Here is a 19006-nt window from a genome sequence, read left to right as displayed (position 1 = left end):
CACGCAACATTAATTGGACACTCTAAAATTGCCCCTAGGTGTGATTGTGAGTGCGGCTGTTTGTCTCGATGTGCCCTGCGATTGGCTTGCGACCGGTTCAGGGTGTACCCCGCCTCCTGCCCGTAGACAGCTGGGCTAGGCTCTGGCACGCCCGCGGCCCTTGTGAGGATAAGCGGCCTGGATTACGGATGGATTTATCCTCATTTTAATTCATTTCAACGGCGAAAGAGGCACATCTTTATTGTAGGTTTTATTTTTGTGTTCGAGCCCAATTATTATTATTATTTTTTAGGAAAGGAAGAACATTTTCATATTTTCATGACCCATTTTTGTCGAGAAAATATTGCGTTTTAAGAGTTTTGCATGAAATGGGAACAGCAGCCCACGTAAGGTGTCATTCTAAAAGCAAAATATTGCATGGTTTTTTTTTTTTATACTTTATCGTGAATAACAAGTCATATTTTCACGGCCCCAAAATATTGTTTCTTCTATTTTTTTTTTTACAGATATTGTTGTCGCGCCCAAAACGCTCGACGCCACAATTTTTGTAACAAAAAAAAAATGTCGGCGCGAGCGTAACGATGCGATTGATTGACAGAGGAGCCGACGAGGCCGTTTGGAAAAGTCGGCTCCAATTTTTTCGCGCCGCGTTTCATCTTTAATGGATGATGTCGGCTGGCGAAAATACTCGGAAGAAAAAAAATGTGTCGAGAGTGCGAAGCCCGAGTATACTCGTCCGCGCGCGCGCACGCAAAACCGATTCCCCCGGGGGGTGTTTGCCGTCGGCCGACTCCGCTGTTTTATCGATCCGCCGTTGCCTTTTTCCTCCGTCAGTCTTGCCGGTAAATTGGACAGTTTTCCTGCTCCGCGACTGACGTGTAGCTGCGGCGTTGATCAAACTCGGGGCGGGGGCGCTTCTACTGTACACCCTCTGGGAGGCCCACACAAAGGAGCACCTCCCCAAAACAAACACCGTTACAAAAGCAGGATGGCGGATCAATAAATAAATATATCGCTGACAATGTGAGGGTTGACAGGTGAGAGCGTCTCCGTCACAGATTTCGCTTTCGGCATCTTTACCGAGGACTCGAGACGGACCCCTGAGGGACGCTCCCGTGTGTCGTGTCAGTGTAGGTTTCACGTGTGCTCGTTGAAACCCATTCCCCCCCTTCACTAATCCACCAACTCCCCGGTACCAACCGAGCCACGATGGCTAGTAAGGGGACCCGTGCTGGGGGGGGCGGGCTGGGTCCAAGCGTTCCAGGTTCAGCCGGCCTTGCCGTGTCTGCACACCGAGAGGAAAGCGAGGAGGACTAATGGCGGCGTCCGGATGCCGGATTCAAGGAATTAGACTGCGCCACCGCGGCTCGGAGGGATTTCCCTCTCGCTCTCTCTGGCGCTAATTAGAAATGTTTCGAAGTTGTGCGATTGCTCAACGACACGCGGGCGACATGACGGCACAAGCAGCGGTTTTTCAGATGCGCTCAAGTCCTTGTTTGGGGTATAAGAAGGGAATGATGGATTTATGCGGTTGTGGGACGACCTGCGCGGGATTCGGGTCCGGGGGGGAATACTTCTACCGACTGAAGACGCCTGACGCACGTTCGCTCGTCTGTCTGTTTTGCGTTTCAGCGTCTCCGACGGCCCCGCCTCTGCGCTCGGAGCACTTCAAGCCGTGCCACGACAAGGACTTGACCTACTGCCTCAACGGCGGGGAGTGCTTCGTCATCGAGACCCTCAGCGGACCTCACAAGCACTGCAAGTAAGCTCGAGCCCAGAACGAGATCCGCGCGAGCTCTCGGACGGCGCGGTGCGCGGTTCGCTAGCGAAGGGGCGATTCATCATTTTTCAAGAAATGCCAAAAACGATACCGGTGTTATTTCAGCGATGAGAGCAAGATGTCTTTGGTCAGTAGTTCGGACATACCGGGGGAGGTTTTGGGCACCGACGGCAACGAGATTTGAGATGAAAAGCGGCCGAGTCGGTGGAAGCTCAAAACTCGGCGGGGGCGAAATGAAGTCCGTGCGGGTACGGCTCGAGAAATTGGAATATTCTAGAAAGGCTGATCTATTTCAGCCCGCATACATAATGGAGGTCCGTTACGCACCTGGGAAAATATGTTTTCAAAGTGTGAATTGACACGTTGAAAATTATTTTCACGGTTTTGGGTTTTCGTTTGCTGTCATCTGCCCGTGCAGTTTTCACCCTTCTCGTCGTCATGCCCGCACGCGTGCAAGCAAAGACCCGCAACGCAGTCCCGACGGGAACGACAACAAAGATAACGCTGCATTCCTCGGAGCGCTGGCTGACGATTTCAACCGAATATTTCATCTATTCCTCTATTACAAAGCAAAATAAATTCCATACCGTGGCGGCGTCAAGTCACTGTGATTTGAAGGGCGGCGTCGCACTCGCAAATCTGCACAGTCGAGCGTGAAAAAAAATCACGCGGGTCAAACTTGTTACGAGTAGAAGTACATCGGTGTTGAAACGCGTCGTTTATTTTGTGTAGTCTTGACCAATGTTCCCTCGGAGCTGCGCCACTGCGCAATTGCGCACTTGTCGCGCACTCTCACCGCACATGAAAACCGATCCAGCGCAGTGAACCACTGCTGGACGGAAGCACACAGTCTCTCACAACGAGTAGCCGATGGAGCTGATTCTACCTCCTAGCTTACCTGACACCGCCCCCCTCCGCTCTTAAAGGGGTACACTCATAATTACAAACAGAACACACACCCGTAACTTTATATCTGCGGGCAGGACTGACCACACCCGTACATTTTTCAAACGTGAGCGACTGCAGTGTGATCATTCGCTGATGGTGTAGTGGTCCACATGCCTGCCTTTGGGGCGGGCAGCGTGGGATCCGATTCCCGCTCAGTGATGGTGTCGATATCTGCCCTGTGACTGACCGGCGACCATTTCAGGGTGGAGTCGACCTTTCGCCCGAAGCCATCTGGGCTAAGCGCCGGCTTTCCCGCAACCCTTGTGAGGATAAGCGGATTGGATGACATGACATTTTCCGAGTCTTCAAATACGGACTCTGTGACAAAAGAACCACGAGAACACTATGACTCGCATTTACACAGTGTCCCTGAAGGCACCTCGCGAAGCTGCAACGCGCCCGCCGCAAAATGTGGGCGTGGCCACGCTCAATGGGTCGCCAAATACGGCTTTTTATCCCCCGACATATAAAAAGCCGTCGTTGGTGGGTTCTGCCGGGTTTTTCTAGAAGTCCAAAACTCGAATATTGGTCCGCAATCCGCTCACGGACGCCATTCTGGATGGCGCTAACCGAGATGAACGCGTCCATTCCGGATTTGGGGGTCGTCGTTCATTTTTCTGGTGCAGGTCTTCTCCGTTGTCGATTCTTGCGGCGTCTCGTCGACTTTTCCTCGCGCTCACCTTCAACTTCACCTCCCTCCCAAAAACAAAAGACGGGCTCCCTATTTGACTCTGAGCGCAGATGCGCGAGGGCGCCGAGGTCAAATCCGCCGCCGGGCTTTGTGCGGCTCGATTCAAACGCTTTTAATCTGCACACAAGTCAAGAAAAGTCCGTCGCTGCGCCGACTTCGACTGTTCGGGGGTAGGAAAGGGTGGGGTGGGAGGGGGGGGGTCGGGTGGTCTCCGTGCATCTGGTCTTGCATCTGTTGCCATGGCGCCGGCATCATCCTAAGGACAAAGCTCTGCTCGAGTTCACGGAGCAGACAAGACAGCACTGCCGCGGTTTATTGATGTTTTCCTCAGCTGGTGTCTTTCTTACCTCCGCCGGCGACGTTGGGACACATACAGTGAAGAAAAGAAGTATTTGAACACCCTGCTATATTGCAAGTTCTCCCACTTACAAATCATGGAGGGGTCTGACATTTTCATCATGTCCACTGTGAGAGAGAGAATCTAAAAAGACAAATCCAGAAATCCCAAAGTATGAATTTTTCAACGATTTATTTGTGCGATACAGCTGCAAATAAGTATTTGAACACCAATGTCAATAATTGGCGCAGTAGCCTTTGTTTTCAGTTCCAGAGGTCGAACGTTTCTTGTAGTTGTTCACCAGGGTTGCGCACACTGCAGGAGGGACTTTGGCCCACTCCTCCACGCAGATCTTCTCGAGATCAGACAGGTTTCCGGGTTGTCGCTGAGAAACACTGAGTTTCAGCTGCCTCCAAAGATTTCCAAAAGTCTCCAAAGTCTGGAGACTGGCTAGGCCACCTTGATATGCTTCTTACGGAGCCGCTCCTTGGTTTTCCTGGCTGTGTGCAAGACCCAGACTGAGGGAAAGAGTTTATTCCCCAAAAGTTCCATTTTGGTCTCATCTGACCACAAAACTTTCTCTCATGACTCCTCTGGTCATTGGCAAACTTAAAACGGGTCTTGACATGTGCGGGTTTAAGCCGGGGGAACCGTTCCGTGCCTTGCATGATTTCAAACCTTGTCAGTTCTTAGTGTATTCCCGACAGTCAGTCACCTTTTCAGCTCTTTTCAGGTCATTGACCAAGTCCTGTCGTGTAGTCCTGGGCTGATTCCTCCCGTTTCTAAGGATCATTGAGACCCCCACGAGGTGATACCTCGCACGGGGCTCCGCTCCGATTGAGATTGACCGAGACCCCCAACAACCGTGGACCTTTTTCCGCCAAGCTGCTTGGCAATTTCTCCGTAGCCCTTTCCAGCCGTGCAGAGTTCTGCAGTTTTGTCTCTGGTGTCTTTGGACAGCTCTCTGGTCTTGTCCGTGTTACAAGTTTTGAGTCTTACTGATTGTACGGGGTGGACAGGTGTCTTTATGGAGCTTCTGACCTCACACCGGTGGATCCGATTCAAGATAATACTTGGAGTGGAGGTGGACCTTTAAATGCGGACTAACAGGTCTTTGAGGGTCAGAATTCTAGCTGGTAGACAGGTGTTCAAATACTTATTTGCGGCTTTGTCACACAAATCGTTAAAAAATGATGAATTTTGATTTTCCGGAGTTTTCTTTTTAGATTTCTCTCACAGCGGACGTGCACCTACGATGAAAATTTCACACCCCTCCGTGATTTCTAAGTGGGAGAACTTGCAACACAGCAAGGGTGTTCAAATACTTATTTTCTTCACTTAGGACTCGGTGGGGGTCTCGTCGGAAATACTCTTGAACCGTGTCGAGTTTTTTTTTCTGTCTACTTTTGGACTCGAGTGAAAATTAAAGTGATGCAGACGAGCAAGGTGGAAAAAAAAAAGTAATATAGACAAAACGGCAAAGTACGCGCTACACGCTTGCTAACACGGATCAATACATAATCGCGCGGCGTCGGAGACAAATTGAGACAAATCAGGTTGCGGCCATCGGATCAATGCGAAGGTTTAACGGGGATGAATCGGGGGGGGGGGGGCTTTATTTGCCACGCGATTCGTCATTCGGGCTCGACCGGGGAAAATCCGGCTTTCCAGTCGCCGTTTCCCGCCGACGTCCTGCGGGGGGCAGCGCGGAGTCGGGCGGGGCACAGTTCAAACGGAGACGGACTCCTCTGTTACCACGGTAACCCTTTGCTTGGCAGCCGCGGGTTTTCGCGAAGCTAACCGCTGCGTAAACATGCGTGCGTGCGTAAAGGCTTGTATAAATATGGCGAGGTAAAAGTCTACACACCCTCGTTCGAATAGCAGGATTTTGTGATATAAAAAAAAAATGAGACCAAAATACATTTCTAAATACCTGTGTATGTGTGTGTGTGTGTGTGTGTGTGTGGCAATAAGCGGCCTTTGGGATTCTAATTAAGTGTGTGTTGTAAATTTGTATTTCTATGTCGGAAATTAAGTTGCAATCAATCATTGAGTGAAAAGTGAGCGAAGTAATGCGATAGCAGCCAGCCGGCGAGTGTATTTACTCATGTGTTTAAACATTTGCCTTTCACTAAATAATCTCGTTTTTCTCCTCGGTGCGTCGCTAATTGTCTCTGTTGAGCCAAAGAACCAACAAATCTACACCCCCCCCCCCCCCACCACCACCACCACCACCACCAACACCCTCCGCACGCGGTTTTTAACCCCAACTATTTTCCTGGCCTCTCTCTCAACAAAATAAATTACACTGAAATAATACAACGTTTTTTTATTCCCCCCACCCCACCCCACCCCAATGCCGCCGCAGGGAAACGGTGACCGACCGGTTCAAATTACCGAACCGACTCCGCTCGTTAACCTCTTATTTAAGAATATTTTTCAGATGTATGAATTGCCTTTTATGCGGCACAGTGGTAGAGCATTGGCCTCACAAGTTCTGAGGTCCCGGGTTCAATCCCGGACCCGTCTGTTTTCTCCGGGCTATCCGGTTTCCTCCCACATTCCAAAAACATCCAACATTAATTGGACACTCTAAATTGCCCCAAGGTGTGATTGCTGTTTGTCTCGATGTGCCCTGCGATTGGCTGGCGACCAGTTCGGGGTGTACCCCGCCTCCTGCCCGTCGACAGCTGGGATAGGCTCCAGCAATCATCATCGGTTGCCGTTTGCGCTTTGCTGCACCTCGGACTTCAAATAATGTCCTCTTTTTGAAGAAAGGGTGGGCGGAAATTTGAAAATGTCATTTTTTGAAATTCTGATTTCATCACTTTACGGGGAAAGTAATCAAGAGTTAAAACGGGGATAATCATCATCGTTAGTCGCGCCGCTTGTCCGCCAGTCAATCCCAGACCAGATGCTGGCAAACGATGGACTGGCTGCCAGTCAATGTGGCACCGATTATTTTTTTCAGTTTTTTTCCACGCTCCCTTTTTCACTCCTGCCTCTCGTGCGTCGTCCACTTGACTCCCCTCCTCCGAATCAGCTCTTCCTCCTCACCACCCCCGACGTCGTAAAAAAAGCGGGACCAACGCGGTGGCACGTTCCGGGAGGCGGCGGTGAACGAAAGCGTGCCAAAAGAGGGAGCGCGTACGAAGCTCGTGCGCCTTTGTCGCCGAAGTCACGTGACCGGCCATGTTTACGGCCTAGCAAAGCGTTCTTCGACGCTAAGTCGGTCGGAGACGGCACGGAAATACGTCTTATAGCGGTCCGATACTGGAAAACATTGAGAAGGTAAAAATAAAGGACGGTACGTGGAAAAAATTAGATAAACTCGGCATGTAGGACCTGTATTCGATGTGTCGGCTCCTCCGTACACGGAAGCGCGTTGCGGTCACGCTTTAAACGTAAAACACTTTAAACACGTTAAACTTTTTTTTTTACTTCTCCGTGACAGGATTTTTATTTTTTAAATATACATCGTTCTCAAGTGAGTCCAATGCGTATTGAAAAAATAAATAAATAAACCGCTCGGATAGGCTTCAGCCTCCGTACACGGAAGCGTGTTGCGGCCACACGTTAAACTTTGGTAAACCTCTCCGTGACGGACTTTTTTTTTTTTTTTTTTTTTTACATGTGCATTGTTCTCAAATGAGTCCAATGCGTATTGAAAATAAACCGCTAGGATATGCTTCAGCCCCCGTACACGGAAGCGTGTTGCGGCCACACGTTAAACTTTGGTAAACTTCTCCGTGACGGGATTTTTTTTTTTTAAATATGCATTGTTCTCAAATGAGTCCAATGCGTATTGAAAAAAAAAAGAAAATAAACAGCTGGGATAGGCTTCAGCCTCCGTACACGGAAGCATGTTGCAGCCACACGTTAACCTACGTAAACCTCTGTGAGACCGACGGTTTATTTTCGTTTTTTTAAATACGCATTCGACTAATTTGCGAACAATGTATATTTAAAAAAAAAAAAAAAAAAAAAAAAACATCTGTCGGGGGGAGGTTTACCGAAGTTTAACGTGTGGCCGCAACGCGCTTCCGCATAATCCCTACTAGTGGATTTTATATAAGATAGTGTCTGTATGTGTACGACACTAGCTTAGCATTAGACACTGACAAAAACAGGGTTTTAAAATGGGGTGAGGGATTTCAGACAGACTTTGGATTTCAAAGGACGTTTTTTAAGACAGGGCCCAGGGTTAATATTTTGAATTATGGGTTCAAAGTTGTTTTTCGATCCGGTGTTCGGGTTTCACAGTCAGGTTTCAGGTCTAGATCAGCGTTGGGGGTTTTTAAAGGGGCGTTTCAAGCCAGAATTCGGCTTTCACGACAAGGTGAAAGCCGTGTTAAGGGAGATATTGTAGCTTGAAATTCCTACCGAGGAGCAAGCATTTGATTTTTCTATTCTCGTAAATCCCCATGGAAAGTTTTTTCCAGTGCGGAAAAATGTGTGACACGAGCACACCTTCGAACATCAGTAGCCCCCCCCCCACCCCCCCAAGCTGACGGGTTCACGTGTGATTTTTTTTTTTTTTAATTTTTATTTTTCCTGAGAGCAGCTCATTAATTTTAGTCCACATGCGTTCCATGTGTTAATGATATTCTCGCGCTCGCACGCATGTTGATTGGAGAAATAATTTGGCTTTTGTTGAGCGGGACTTAATTGCAGCCGCACTTCAAAGGCCGCCAGGCGTTCTGGAGCATGTCGACATGAATATGAAGATGATATATGCTATTATGAGAGCTCCTCGTATTGAAATCAAGTCAGCTGACGCCACCGGGGAGCACGAAATTCCGCGGTCATATCGCAAACTGAATTGTTGCCGCATGATGTTTACGTTCAAGTGAGAAAACGCGTTCTTTGATGACTTTATTTAAACGATATCATAATTCAAGCACAATTTCCGTTTCTGATTTTTGGAGATTCTCCAACGATCACATGTCCCGCTCGCCGCGGAGCTATTTTTAGAACAGACCCGCGAGCGCGGAAATGGTTTCGTCGGGAAACGAATTTGGGTTTCCGACGCGGGTTTCTTGGTTTTTCGCCGTGATTGTGGCGCCGCGTCCAAATTGCACTTGAATCAACGCGGCGGCGGCGGCAGCGGCGACCTCGCAACAAACTTCATCAACTCCTCATCATCTCGCCATCAACTCGCCGTCCTCGCTCGACCGCCGGGACGTGTTGGCAAGCGGTTGCCATGGCAACACTTCCATGCGGTAACAACAATTCTACGGTACGAAAACTTGTGCAGCGGCACTTTATCCGCATATAAAACTTAGGGCTGCACCTAACAACCTTTTTTTTTTTAAATTATGTAATAAATCCGATTTTTTAAAAACTTCTTATTTTCCATACCTTCGTTCAGAAAACATGACATTATATCATACTGGTGCACAAAGTGATTATGATTTTGTTGCTGGTTTGCTCCATGACATCCATGTGAAAATCTGAAAAGGTGTCAGTCATAATACGTCCATCCATCCATTTTCTTCACCGCTTATCCTCACGAGGGTCGCTAAGAGTGAGACCGGTGGAATATATGCGCCGAGGAAGGGAATTTTACCGGTTCAGCCCTGTTAGCGCTGCGCTAGCGTGTTACAGCCGTGTCTCTGATTTTTACCAGTACGTTTTTTTTTTTTAACCGGCCCTGTTAGCGTGCCGGTGTTAGAGTTTTTCGCGGCGGCGTTAGCGTGTGCGGTGCATTAGCATGTGTGGTGGGGCTAGCGTTAGCGTGTGTGGCGGTGCGCGCATTTGCGCGTGCGCTAGCATGTTACTGCCATGTCTCAGTGGTTTTTACTGTTTATTTTTAACCGGCCCTGTTAGCGCTGCGCTAGCGTGTTACTGCTGTGTCTCGGTGATTTTTACAAGTATGTTTTTTTTTTTTAACCGGCCCTTTTAACATTAGCGTTATCGGGGAGGCATTAGCGATAGCGCGTGTGTCGGCACTGGCATTAGCGTTAGCGTGTGTGGCGCCGCTCACGTTAGCACGTGCGCTAGCATGTTACTTCTGTGTCTCGGTGATTTTTACTGGTATGTGTATTTTTAACCGGACCTGTTAGCGTTAGCGTGGCGGCGCTACCATTAAACTCTCTTTGTAAATATCTCGTGTTTCAATGTGGGTTTCAATATGGGCAATTGCGGCTTTTACACAGGTGCGTCTTATGTATGTACCAAATGGTATTTCCTTTACAAATGTACTGGGCGAGGCTTGTAACCACGTTCGCTCTGTAGGCCGGGAATTACGGTAAGCTAAAGCGAATATTTGTACGTGTTAAATTTCTATAAGAAAAAAAAACAAAGCTTTCATGGAAGAGTCAATTTCAATTTCAATTAATTTAATAAATAATAATAAGCTAATAATAACTTAATACAATAATCACTAATAAACAACACCAATAAATTAATAACTTCATAAATTTAAATAATACATAATAATAGCTTAATAAATATAAATAAAATAGATAATAATAATAATAATAAATAAATAAATTAAGACATAAATTCAGTAAATTTAAATTTACGGCTGAGAGGCGGAGATTTCTGAGGATTCGGACAATTTTACAGGTAAACAAGCTCTCTAAATGATCAATCAATTATCAAATTTGTTTTGTCGATTATCGATTAACCATAATTCACATCAAATCCTGTTTCCCCATTGAAATGAATTGCAAAGGTGGTAATCCGTTCCTCCCCCCAAAAAAAACAGTATTATTTATTTTTAAAATCCACTTGTGACTGCGACTTAACACGTCTGAAGTTTAATGCGAGGAAGAGGAAGCAGAACTAGAGAAGGGGGGGGGAGACGAGGACGCCGAAGAGTAACGCGAGTGAAGGTCAGGGAGTAATTAATAATCAGGCTGTGTCCGAGCAAGGAGAGTGTCAGGCCTCGGGGAGGAGGAGTGATTACATGCGACTCGCAGGGTAATTGAATTCTGAAGGAGGGAAAAGGGGGGGGGGGGCAAAAAAAAAAAATTATCACTTCCTCGTACTCGTCGTGAAAAGATTCGATATGTTCGGCGCACATCAAAGAAAAACGCCTTCGTTTCCCTTCGCGTCGCCGCTGCTCATTAAGTCGAGCCAGATAACGAGTCGCGTAACGGCGGAAAGCGACGGCGCGTAGCTGTTGAATGGAGCGCCAAAGCTGTCCCGTCCAACGTTAAGCTAGCCCTGTGTAGTGCGTCACAGTGCCTTTTACCATACAGAGATACGGTACAATTGAACAATATAGTGTTTCACAAAGCCGCTTAACATACTTACATACAGCACAATGAAACATAACAAATTGTGTTCAATGACATAATGAAGCTATAGCACAGTGTAATGTAACACACACTACAGTGTAGTGTTTCACAACGCTTTTTACCCTACTGAGATGGGGCACAATACAACATAATATAGTGTTTCACATGGGCATTTGCCAGGGAACATATACACAATAGATGACACAATGTAACAACAGTGTAGCATTTCACATTGTCATTTGCCATGGTGAGATAAAGCGTAATGTAACCAAAAGAACGTTATAGTGTTTCACAATGCTATTTACCATACTGAGATAAGGCACAATGTAACATAATATAGTGTTTCACATGGACATTTGCCAGGGAGCATATACACAATAGATGACGCAATTTAACAACAGTGTAGTATTTCACATTGTCGTTTGCCATGGTGAGATACAGCGTAATATAACCAAAACCATGTCATAGTGTTTCACAATGTTATTTACCATACTGAGATGGGGCACATTGTATCATAATATAGTGTTTCACATTGTCGTTTGCTGTGATCAGATCCGGCGCGATGTAACCAAAAACATGTCATAGTGTTTCACAATGCTATTTACCATATTGAGATGGGGCACAATGTAACATAATATCGTGTTTCACATGGGCATTTGCCAGGGAACATATCCACAATAAATGACGCAATGTAACAACAGTGAAGTATTTCACATTGTCGTTTGCCGTGGTGAGATACGACGCAATGTAACCAAAAACACGTGATAGTGTTTCACACTGTCGTTTGCTGTGGTGAGATATGGCACGATGTAATCAAAAACACGTGATAGTGTTTCACAATGCTATTTACCATATTGAGATGGGGCACAATGTGACATCATATAGTGTTTCACATGGCCATTTGCCAGGGAACTTACACAATTACTAACACAATAAGCAATATAACAGCTATATAGTATTTCACATTGTTGTTTGCCACGGTGAGATACGGCACCATGTAACCAAAAACACGTGATAGTGTTTCACATTGTTTTTTACCATAAGCCAAGCGACTCACTATCAACATAATACTGTTTGCGTACAGTGTAGTAGTTGACATAGTTGCGCGTATTGATTTCTTGTCGGCGCCACGTTAGCGGCCCGCAACCCCCCCCCCCCCCCCCCCCGACAGATCCAAGGCTTTTACGGACCCCAGCTCGGTCCGTACGGGGGCCAAATGTGTAAATAGGACATTGATTTTCCGCAAGTGGAACCCCCCCCCCACCCCACCCTCCGTATTCATCCCTCCTTCCGTCCATCCGTCCTCCACCTCCGTCTCGCCGTCCCTCCGTCCTCCCCCCGGCTCACCCGTCAATAAATACGACTGATGAATTAGTGATGAGAGGAAATGGCCTGAGAGGGGCAATACTGGAAGCGAAGACAAGATCAGAATCCCGCATGAATGTTGTCTATGTACTCGAGTAAAATTCATAAGTCCCGCAGAGGAATATGTCGCTCTGTAGTATATCGCTGTAGTTGTAATTCTTGAATGTGCCGTTTGCTCGGTTTTTCTGTGTTGTTGTTGCGACGTGTGTCTTAGCGGGTTAAAATAACCGTAACTGGATGGATGCTGATTTCTGTTCGCCCGTCTATGGCCTTTCGCAGTATACTGTATATTAGCACCAAACTTTCATCCGCTGATTGTTTTGGTTTTTGTGAATATTTTGAAGAATACAATGTGTAATTCTCTTGTGTTTACAGTAAGTTTTACAGTAATTTTCAACCAGTAGTGACAAATACGCAGCTTCAAAAAGTTTTTTGTTCAAAGTAGTCCCCAACCAATATGGATTTCTGTTAGCCCGTCTATGGCCTTTCGCAGTATACTGTATATTAGCACCGAACTTTCATCCGCTGATTGTTATGGTTTTTGTGAATATTTTGAAGAATACAATGTGTAATTCTCTTGTGTTTACAGTAAGTTTTACAGTAATTTTCAACCAGAAGTGACAAATACGCAGCTTTGAAATGTTTTTTGTTCAAATTAGTCCCCAACCAATATAGATTTTTTTTTAATTTGGAAAATATAAACTTGTTTTTTTGGGGACCTTTAACGCTTAAAACAATAAAGATGAATTACAGGTGGAACATTTGACTGCTTTGCAAAACGACTTTAGTATTTTTTTTTTTAACTTTTACCACTGAGAGAAAAAAAAATAACAAAAGCCTTTTAAAGCCATTAATAAATATTATAATTAATAAATAATATTGAAAATAAGAATCGGGCGGCGACACACGATTGATTTGTGATTTTTCAGAAGGGCTAATTTGGGCCAATTAAATTGATTGTCCGAATAATCGGTCGGGACCTTGATTAAAGACGCCCGTAAAATGAATTCAGACATTTGTGCATGTGCGAAGATAATCGCAAGAAATGTGCAAAGACTGACAATTATGTATGACTGAATCGTGGAGAACGAAAATGAAACTAATATACAATTTCAGTGTTCCTGATTTCTTTTTATTGTTTTTCCGATGTTGCCTCCGGCCGAGGGGGCCTAAGAGACTTACGAGTGCGAGCTAGCGGTTGGCTAGCACCTCTCGTTGCGACTCGGTGGGATATAATTCCCGTTAGCGGAGGCTTTAAGTGGATATACGTAGAATATTTCCACACACCCCCCTCGCTTCCTCCCAACGTTCCACAAACGTTTCTAATCGAAGACTCTAAATTGTCCACAGTTGTAAATTTCGAGCGAGGGAAGGACCGTCTCCGGCTGACCGTGACGCTAATGAGGATAAGTCATTCCGAAAATGGGCGGGTATGTTGTCTGATTGTAAACAGCGGATCGCCGTTGGGTGAGGAATGCGTCCCTACAGATGAATTTTGAGTTTTAACTTTTTCACACGCTGCCGTATCATTTCATGTCGCTACATTGCGTATTCTATAGGCCGATTGTCGGAGTCTAATTGAGTCCGTACACGGTGTGGGGCATCCGTTTCTGCCGCAGTGCACCAATCGATGTCCCCGGTTCAATATGCCCTTCATCACGCCGCTACCTTCTTGCCGCTAACTGTTCTCGTCAAGCGCATTTCCGGCACCTTTTGTGCCGCTGCCGAGGGGGGGCTTTTGTGTGGGTGGGCGTGCTGTTCGGTTCTCTCGCTTTGTTCAAACATTTAACGTTTTGACCGCTGCGGAGATTGATGTTTGTCAACCGGAGTACAACAGTTAACTACCATCGACGTGTATACACGTCAAGTGTGTTTATTTTGGAGCCGGTGTCTGTGGAAGAGGGTCTTGCTGAGCTTGTCTTTGAAATGCGGGTCTGTAAACCACTGTAATGGTGATTGGACACCAGTAGATGGCGATGTTGCCGCGGTTTGGAGTTGAAGATAGTAATTTGCCGGTAAATCCTGGCTTGTCACGTCTATTACCAGGGAGAGAAATGCCAACACATAAGAAGCGGGACAAGTTTAAGGCCCCTCACGATCCAAAAAAGTATGTATATGAATATTTTAAACAGAATATGTGCTACAACTGTAAGAAAAGATGATGCAGTCAGTCACTGATTTGACGGGCGCGTACTCGCCGGCGCGCCATCGCACTCGCAAATCTGCACAGTCGAGCGCGAAAAAAATCACGCTTGTGAAATTTTTCACGAGTAGAAATACATACTGCAGATGTTGTTGAAAGACGTCGTTTATTTTGTGTAGTCTTGACCAATGTTCCCTCTAAGCTGCGCCACTGTGCAATTGCGCACCTGAAAATCAATCTAGTCCAGTAAACCACAGCCTGACGTCTTTTTTTAAAAAAAAATATGGAAGCACACAGTTTCTCACAACGAGCCGCTCCTCAGCCTACTTCTACTTCCTACTTTACCTGACACCGCCCCCCTCCGCTCTTAAAGCGGTACGCTCATAATTACAAACAGAACACACACCCGCAACCTTACATCCGCGGGCATGACTGACTACACCCGTGCATTTTTGACATATTTCTCTTCACAAAAAACATTTTCTCTTCTTGTTGTTCAGAAGTTCTATGTTTTGGGTGAAACGGACCCATGTTCAAGTGCTGATTACACAAGAACAGAAAATAGGTAGTTAGCATAGCTTAAAAAAATAGTTACGGTAACAACCTTTTTTTCTGTTCTTCAGTAATGAGCAGCTGCACATGGGTATAAGAAGAGACAACTCTTTCTTTGAGTCGGTTTGTCATGTAGGGATTTTCGAGTTTGGACCCTACGCGTGTTCACGAGTCGAGGAAGATATGACCAATGATTAGAAAAAGTTAACAGCAAATGGATTTATTACGAAGGAATGTGCAGTACAGACGTCCGGGTCTTATCTAGGTATCTGCCGCACACGAGACGTGTGTCGTCTGGCAGGATAGCCCCCCCCCCCCCCCAAATTGGTAATTTTACGGTCCTTATCTGGTGTCGTTCGTCTCCACGGCAACGCCTGGGAGAGGAGTATGGCACCAGCCGATTTTCTGCGTACAAAGATCAAGGACAACCACCGGCTCCACAACACATCCTTCGCTGATTAGCAAATGGGCAACACTTTATCCGTTGATTAAATGTATAAGGTCATATTTAAGCAAATAATGAAAGTGCAATAAAAGTAACGTAGTCTTCAGTCATTATTATTATTTGTTATTGTCCAAGAACACAATATTCTGCGTCAGTCAAAATGCTCTAAAACGGGTCCAAGCGGGGTGGTACAACTGGCGGAAGGTGTCTGGTGTCTTATGTGACAGAAGAGTCTCGGCTAAGGGCAAAGTTTATAAAACGGTAGTGAGGCCGGCCGTGATGTACGGATTAGAGACGGCGGCACCGAAGAGACGACAGGAAGCGGAACCGGAGGTGGCAGAAATGAAGATGTTGAGGTTCTCGCTCGGAGTGAGCAGCTTGGATAGGATTAGAAATGAGCTCTTTCGAGGCACAAGCAAAGTTGGATGATTTGGAGAGAAGGTTCGAGAGAGCAGACTTCGATGGTTTGGACATTTCCAGAGACGAGAGAGTGTGAGGAAATTGGTAGGAGGACGGTAAGGATGGAGCTACCGAGGAAGAGAGCGAGAGGAAGACCAAAGAAAAGGTTGATGGATGTGGTGAGGGAGGACATGAGGACTGTGGGTGTTCGAGAGGAAGATGCACGAGGAAAATATGACATGCTGTGGCGACCCCTAACAGGACAAGCCGAAAGGAAAAGGAGAAGCAGGAGTCAAAATGCTCTAAAATGGCTGACAATACTGAGACGGTTAATCAGTTCGATGCCCTTTTGTGGGGGGGGGGGGGGGGGGACTCACGCGTGCCAGAGAACCCACCGATTAAGTTGAGTGCGCGTTCCCCGTTGAAGACATTTTAACGATCACACGCATGACTTCTAAAATCTCACTCAGCGGCGCCCCCTGTCGAGTCAGAACGCATTATCAACCCTCGTCGGTTTCACTCACTGACACAGAATTTGGTGGCGATTGTAACAAGATGCATGGAAATGCTAGCTTGAAATTGAACAGCAAAGTTGACCATTTTGGTCGCCGTTTCGGGCAAATTTCAAAATTCATACTTTGGCAAACTCGAACTATGGAATTCCCTAATTGGGCGCAGGTATCCTCAACAGTTTAAATTTGACAATCTCTTGAAACAGATCATGAAAAACATAAATGTAGAAAAAGTTCAAACTTCGCTAGCTCCGCCTCCAATATTCCCACTTTTATCTTCCAATTTCAGACGAAGGCGGCCGGCGGTCCCGCCTACAAGCGTTCCGTTCTTCATTTTTTTTTCCACATTCTCGCATTAGCAGCAAATCCCACTTTTTATTTGCCTCCCCGCCTCTCACCTCCATAACACGCGCAGACTCCCCCCGGCTCCAGCATACGCTCTGTTGTTAAAACTTTTCCTCAACGAGCGAACCCGGCAACGCTTCCCACATAACGACGAACGTATGCAAATGTAACGACGCCGATAAAAGTGCGATTGTGCGCGCTAGCTTGTGTGCGCGCGTCTGCCGTCAAAGGCGCCCTTTGATAGCGGCAAACATTAGCAGTCAAACGGCAGCGGCCAGGAAGTCCAAAAAGCTCTTTGGCCGAAACTTCCGGACTTGGCAGGTGGACGGACGCCGGAGAGAGGCTGGACTCGAAGCCAAATGTTTCCTTAACCACTCGCGACCCTTTCGTGAGTATCCAAGATTGGCTGTTGTCAAAATGTCCGATTTTTCCTCATTATTTGAAGCATTTATAGCTAATATTTTTGACACGTTACACGTTAACCTTTGCCGGAATCCATCGATCTTTTCAGCTAGTATTCAATACAAATCGCAATATCTCAATAAATGAGCCCTGGTTTTACACAAACTCGCATTCATTAACTATGATTGAAAAAGTAAAAACAGGACTGAGTCGTCTCCACTGAACGTACACGGAAGCGGTTGCGGCCACACATTAACACACGTTCTATTTTTTTGTTTGTTTTAAATACGCATTGTTCTCAAATGAGCCAACTTGGCATTATAAATCCTTTTTAGTAATTTGAGAATGAGAAGAATAATTCCTGAAATGACGCTATCGCTACACAGGCGTGTGTGTATTTCAGACCGGCAATATGGCGCCGTGAAAGTGGTGACGTCACGTGCACGAGCTCAATATACAACAGCCATCGTGACAATATTTCCATGAATGAAGATGATTCGTTTTCGAAGCAAAACACGGTTTCCGTCACTTTCTGCTCTGTCGAGAGCTCGATTTTTTTTTTTTTAACTGCTTCAAAAAACGGGTCACCTTACGACAGATCGCTCACGTTCTGGTTCTAGATACAAAGGCGGCATTCAGCTGCAGTTGAGTGCAGGGGCGGATCTATTCTAGCGGGATACACGGCTGGAGGCTGCAGCCAAAATTTCAAAAATCCTATTTCTGTGTTGCCTTGAACAGAAATATCTTCAAAATAGCTCTATTGATTTTACGTAGCGTGTTCAATAAACTCAAAGAATTACAAAGTGGCCCCTTGCATTCCTTCGATTTTTCAGAAGAAGACGTTTGGACTGTCGAGTGAGCATTTTTTTGGGTTAAAAATGTTCAAAAAAAATGAGTGGGTGATTTTTTTTTGAGGATGTAGAACACATTAATTACATTTCCATTCATCTCAGTGGGGAATCTGCATTTGAGATAAGGATTTTGCGGTACGAGCGTGGTTATGGAAGAAATTCAAACTGTACCGGAAAACATAACTGTATATATGAAAAATAATGTTTTATTTTAAGGCCGTATCTCCCAACCAAATTGCTGTTTCACCTCTGACATATTATAGTGTTTCACAATGCTATTTACCATACTAAGATGGGGCACATTGTAACATAATATAGTGTTTCACATGGGCATTTGCCAGGGAACATATACGCAATAGATGACGCAATGTAACAGCAGTGTAGTATTTCACATTGTCGTTTGCCATGGTAAGATACAGCGCATTGTAACCAAGTACATGTTATAGTGTTTCACAATGCTATATAAATTACCATACTGAGATGGGGCATAATGTTATATAATGTAGTGTTTCACATGGCCATTTTCAGGGAACATATACACAATAAATGATGCAATGCAACAACAGTATAGTGTTTCACATTGTCGTTTGCCACGGTAATATACAGCGCAATGTAACCAAAAACATATTGTAGTGTTTCACAATGTTATTTACCATACTGAGATGGGGCACATTGTATCATAATATAGTGTTTCACATGGTCGTTTGCCGTGGTAAGATACAGTGCAACGTAACCAAAAACACGATGTAGTGTTTCACAATGCTATTTACCATATTGAGATGGGGCACAATGTAACATCATATCGTGTTTCACATGCCCATATGCCAGGGAACATATACACACTAGATGACGCAATGTAACAGCAGTATAGTGTTTCACATTGTCGTTTGCCACGGTGAGATACGGCGCAATGTAACCGAAAACATGTTGTAGTGTTTCACAATGTTATTTACCATCCTGAGATAAGGCACAAAGTATCATAATATATG

The 19006-nt window shown here is 45.7% G+C and overlaps 1 protein-coding gene across 1 annotated transcript in view; it reads left to right on the top strand.

Moving 5' to 3' along the window:
- LOC133510110 (pro-neuregulin-3, membrane-bound isoform) overlaps positions 1-19006 on the top strand; it is a 188939-nt gene that overhangs the window by 135799 nt on the left and 34134 nt on the right. The window contains exon 2 of the mRNA XM_061837805.1: positions 1633-1762. Coding sequence (XP_061693789.1) covers positions 1633-1762 — 130 coding nt within the window. The remainder of the gene's footprint in view (positions 1-1632; positions 1763-19006) is intronic.

The sequence above is a fragment of the Syngnathoides biaculeatus genome, chromosome 12 (genome assembly GCF_019802595.1).
Source record: "Syngnathoides biaculeatus isolate LvHL_M chromosome 12, ASM1980259v1, whole genome shotgun sequence".
In the NCBI taxonomy this organism is placed as follows: Eukaryota; Metazoa; Chordata; class Actinopteri; order Syngnathiformes; family Syngnathidae; genus Syngnathoides; species Syngnathoides biaculeatus.
Note: the sequence above shows the minus strand (reverse complement) of the source record. Positions and strands in the feature narration are given on the sequence as shown.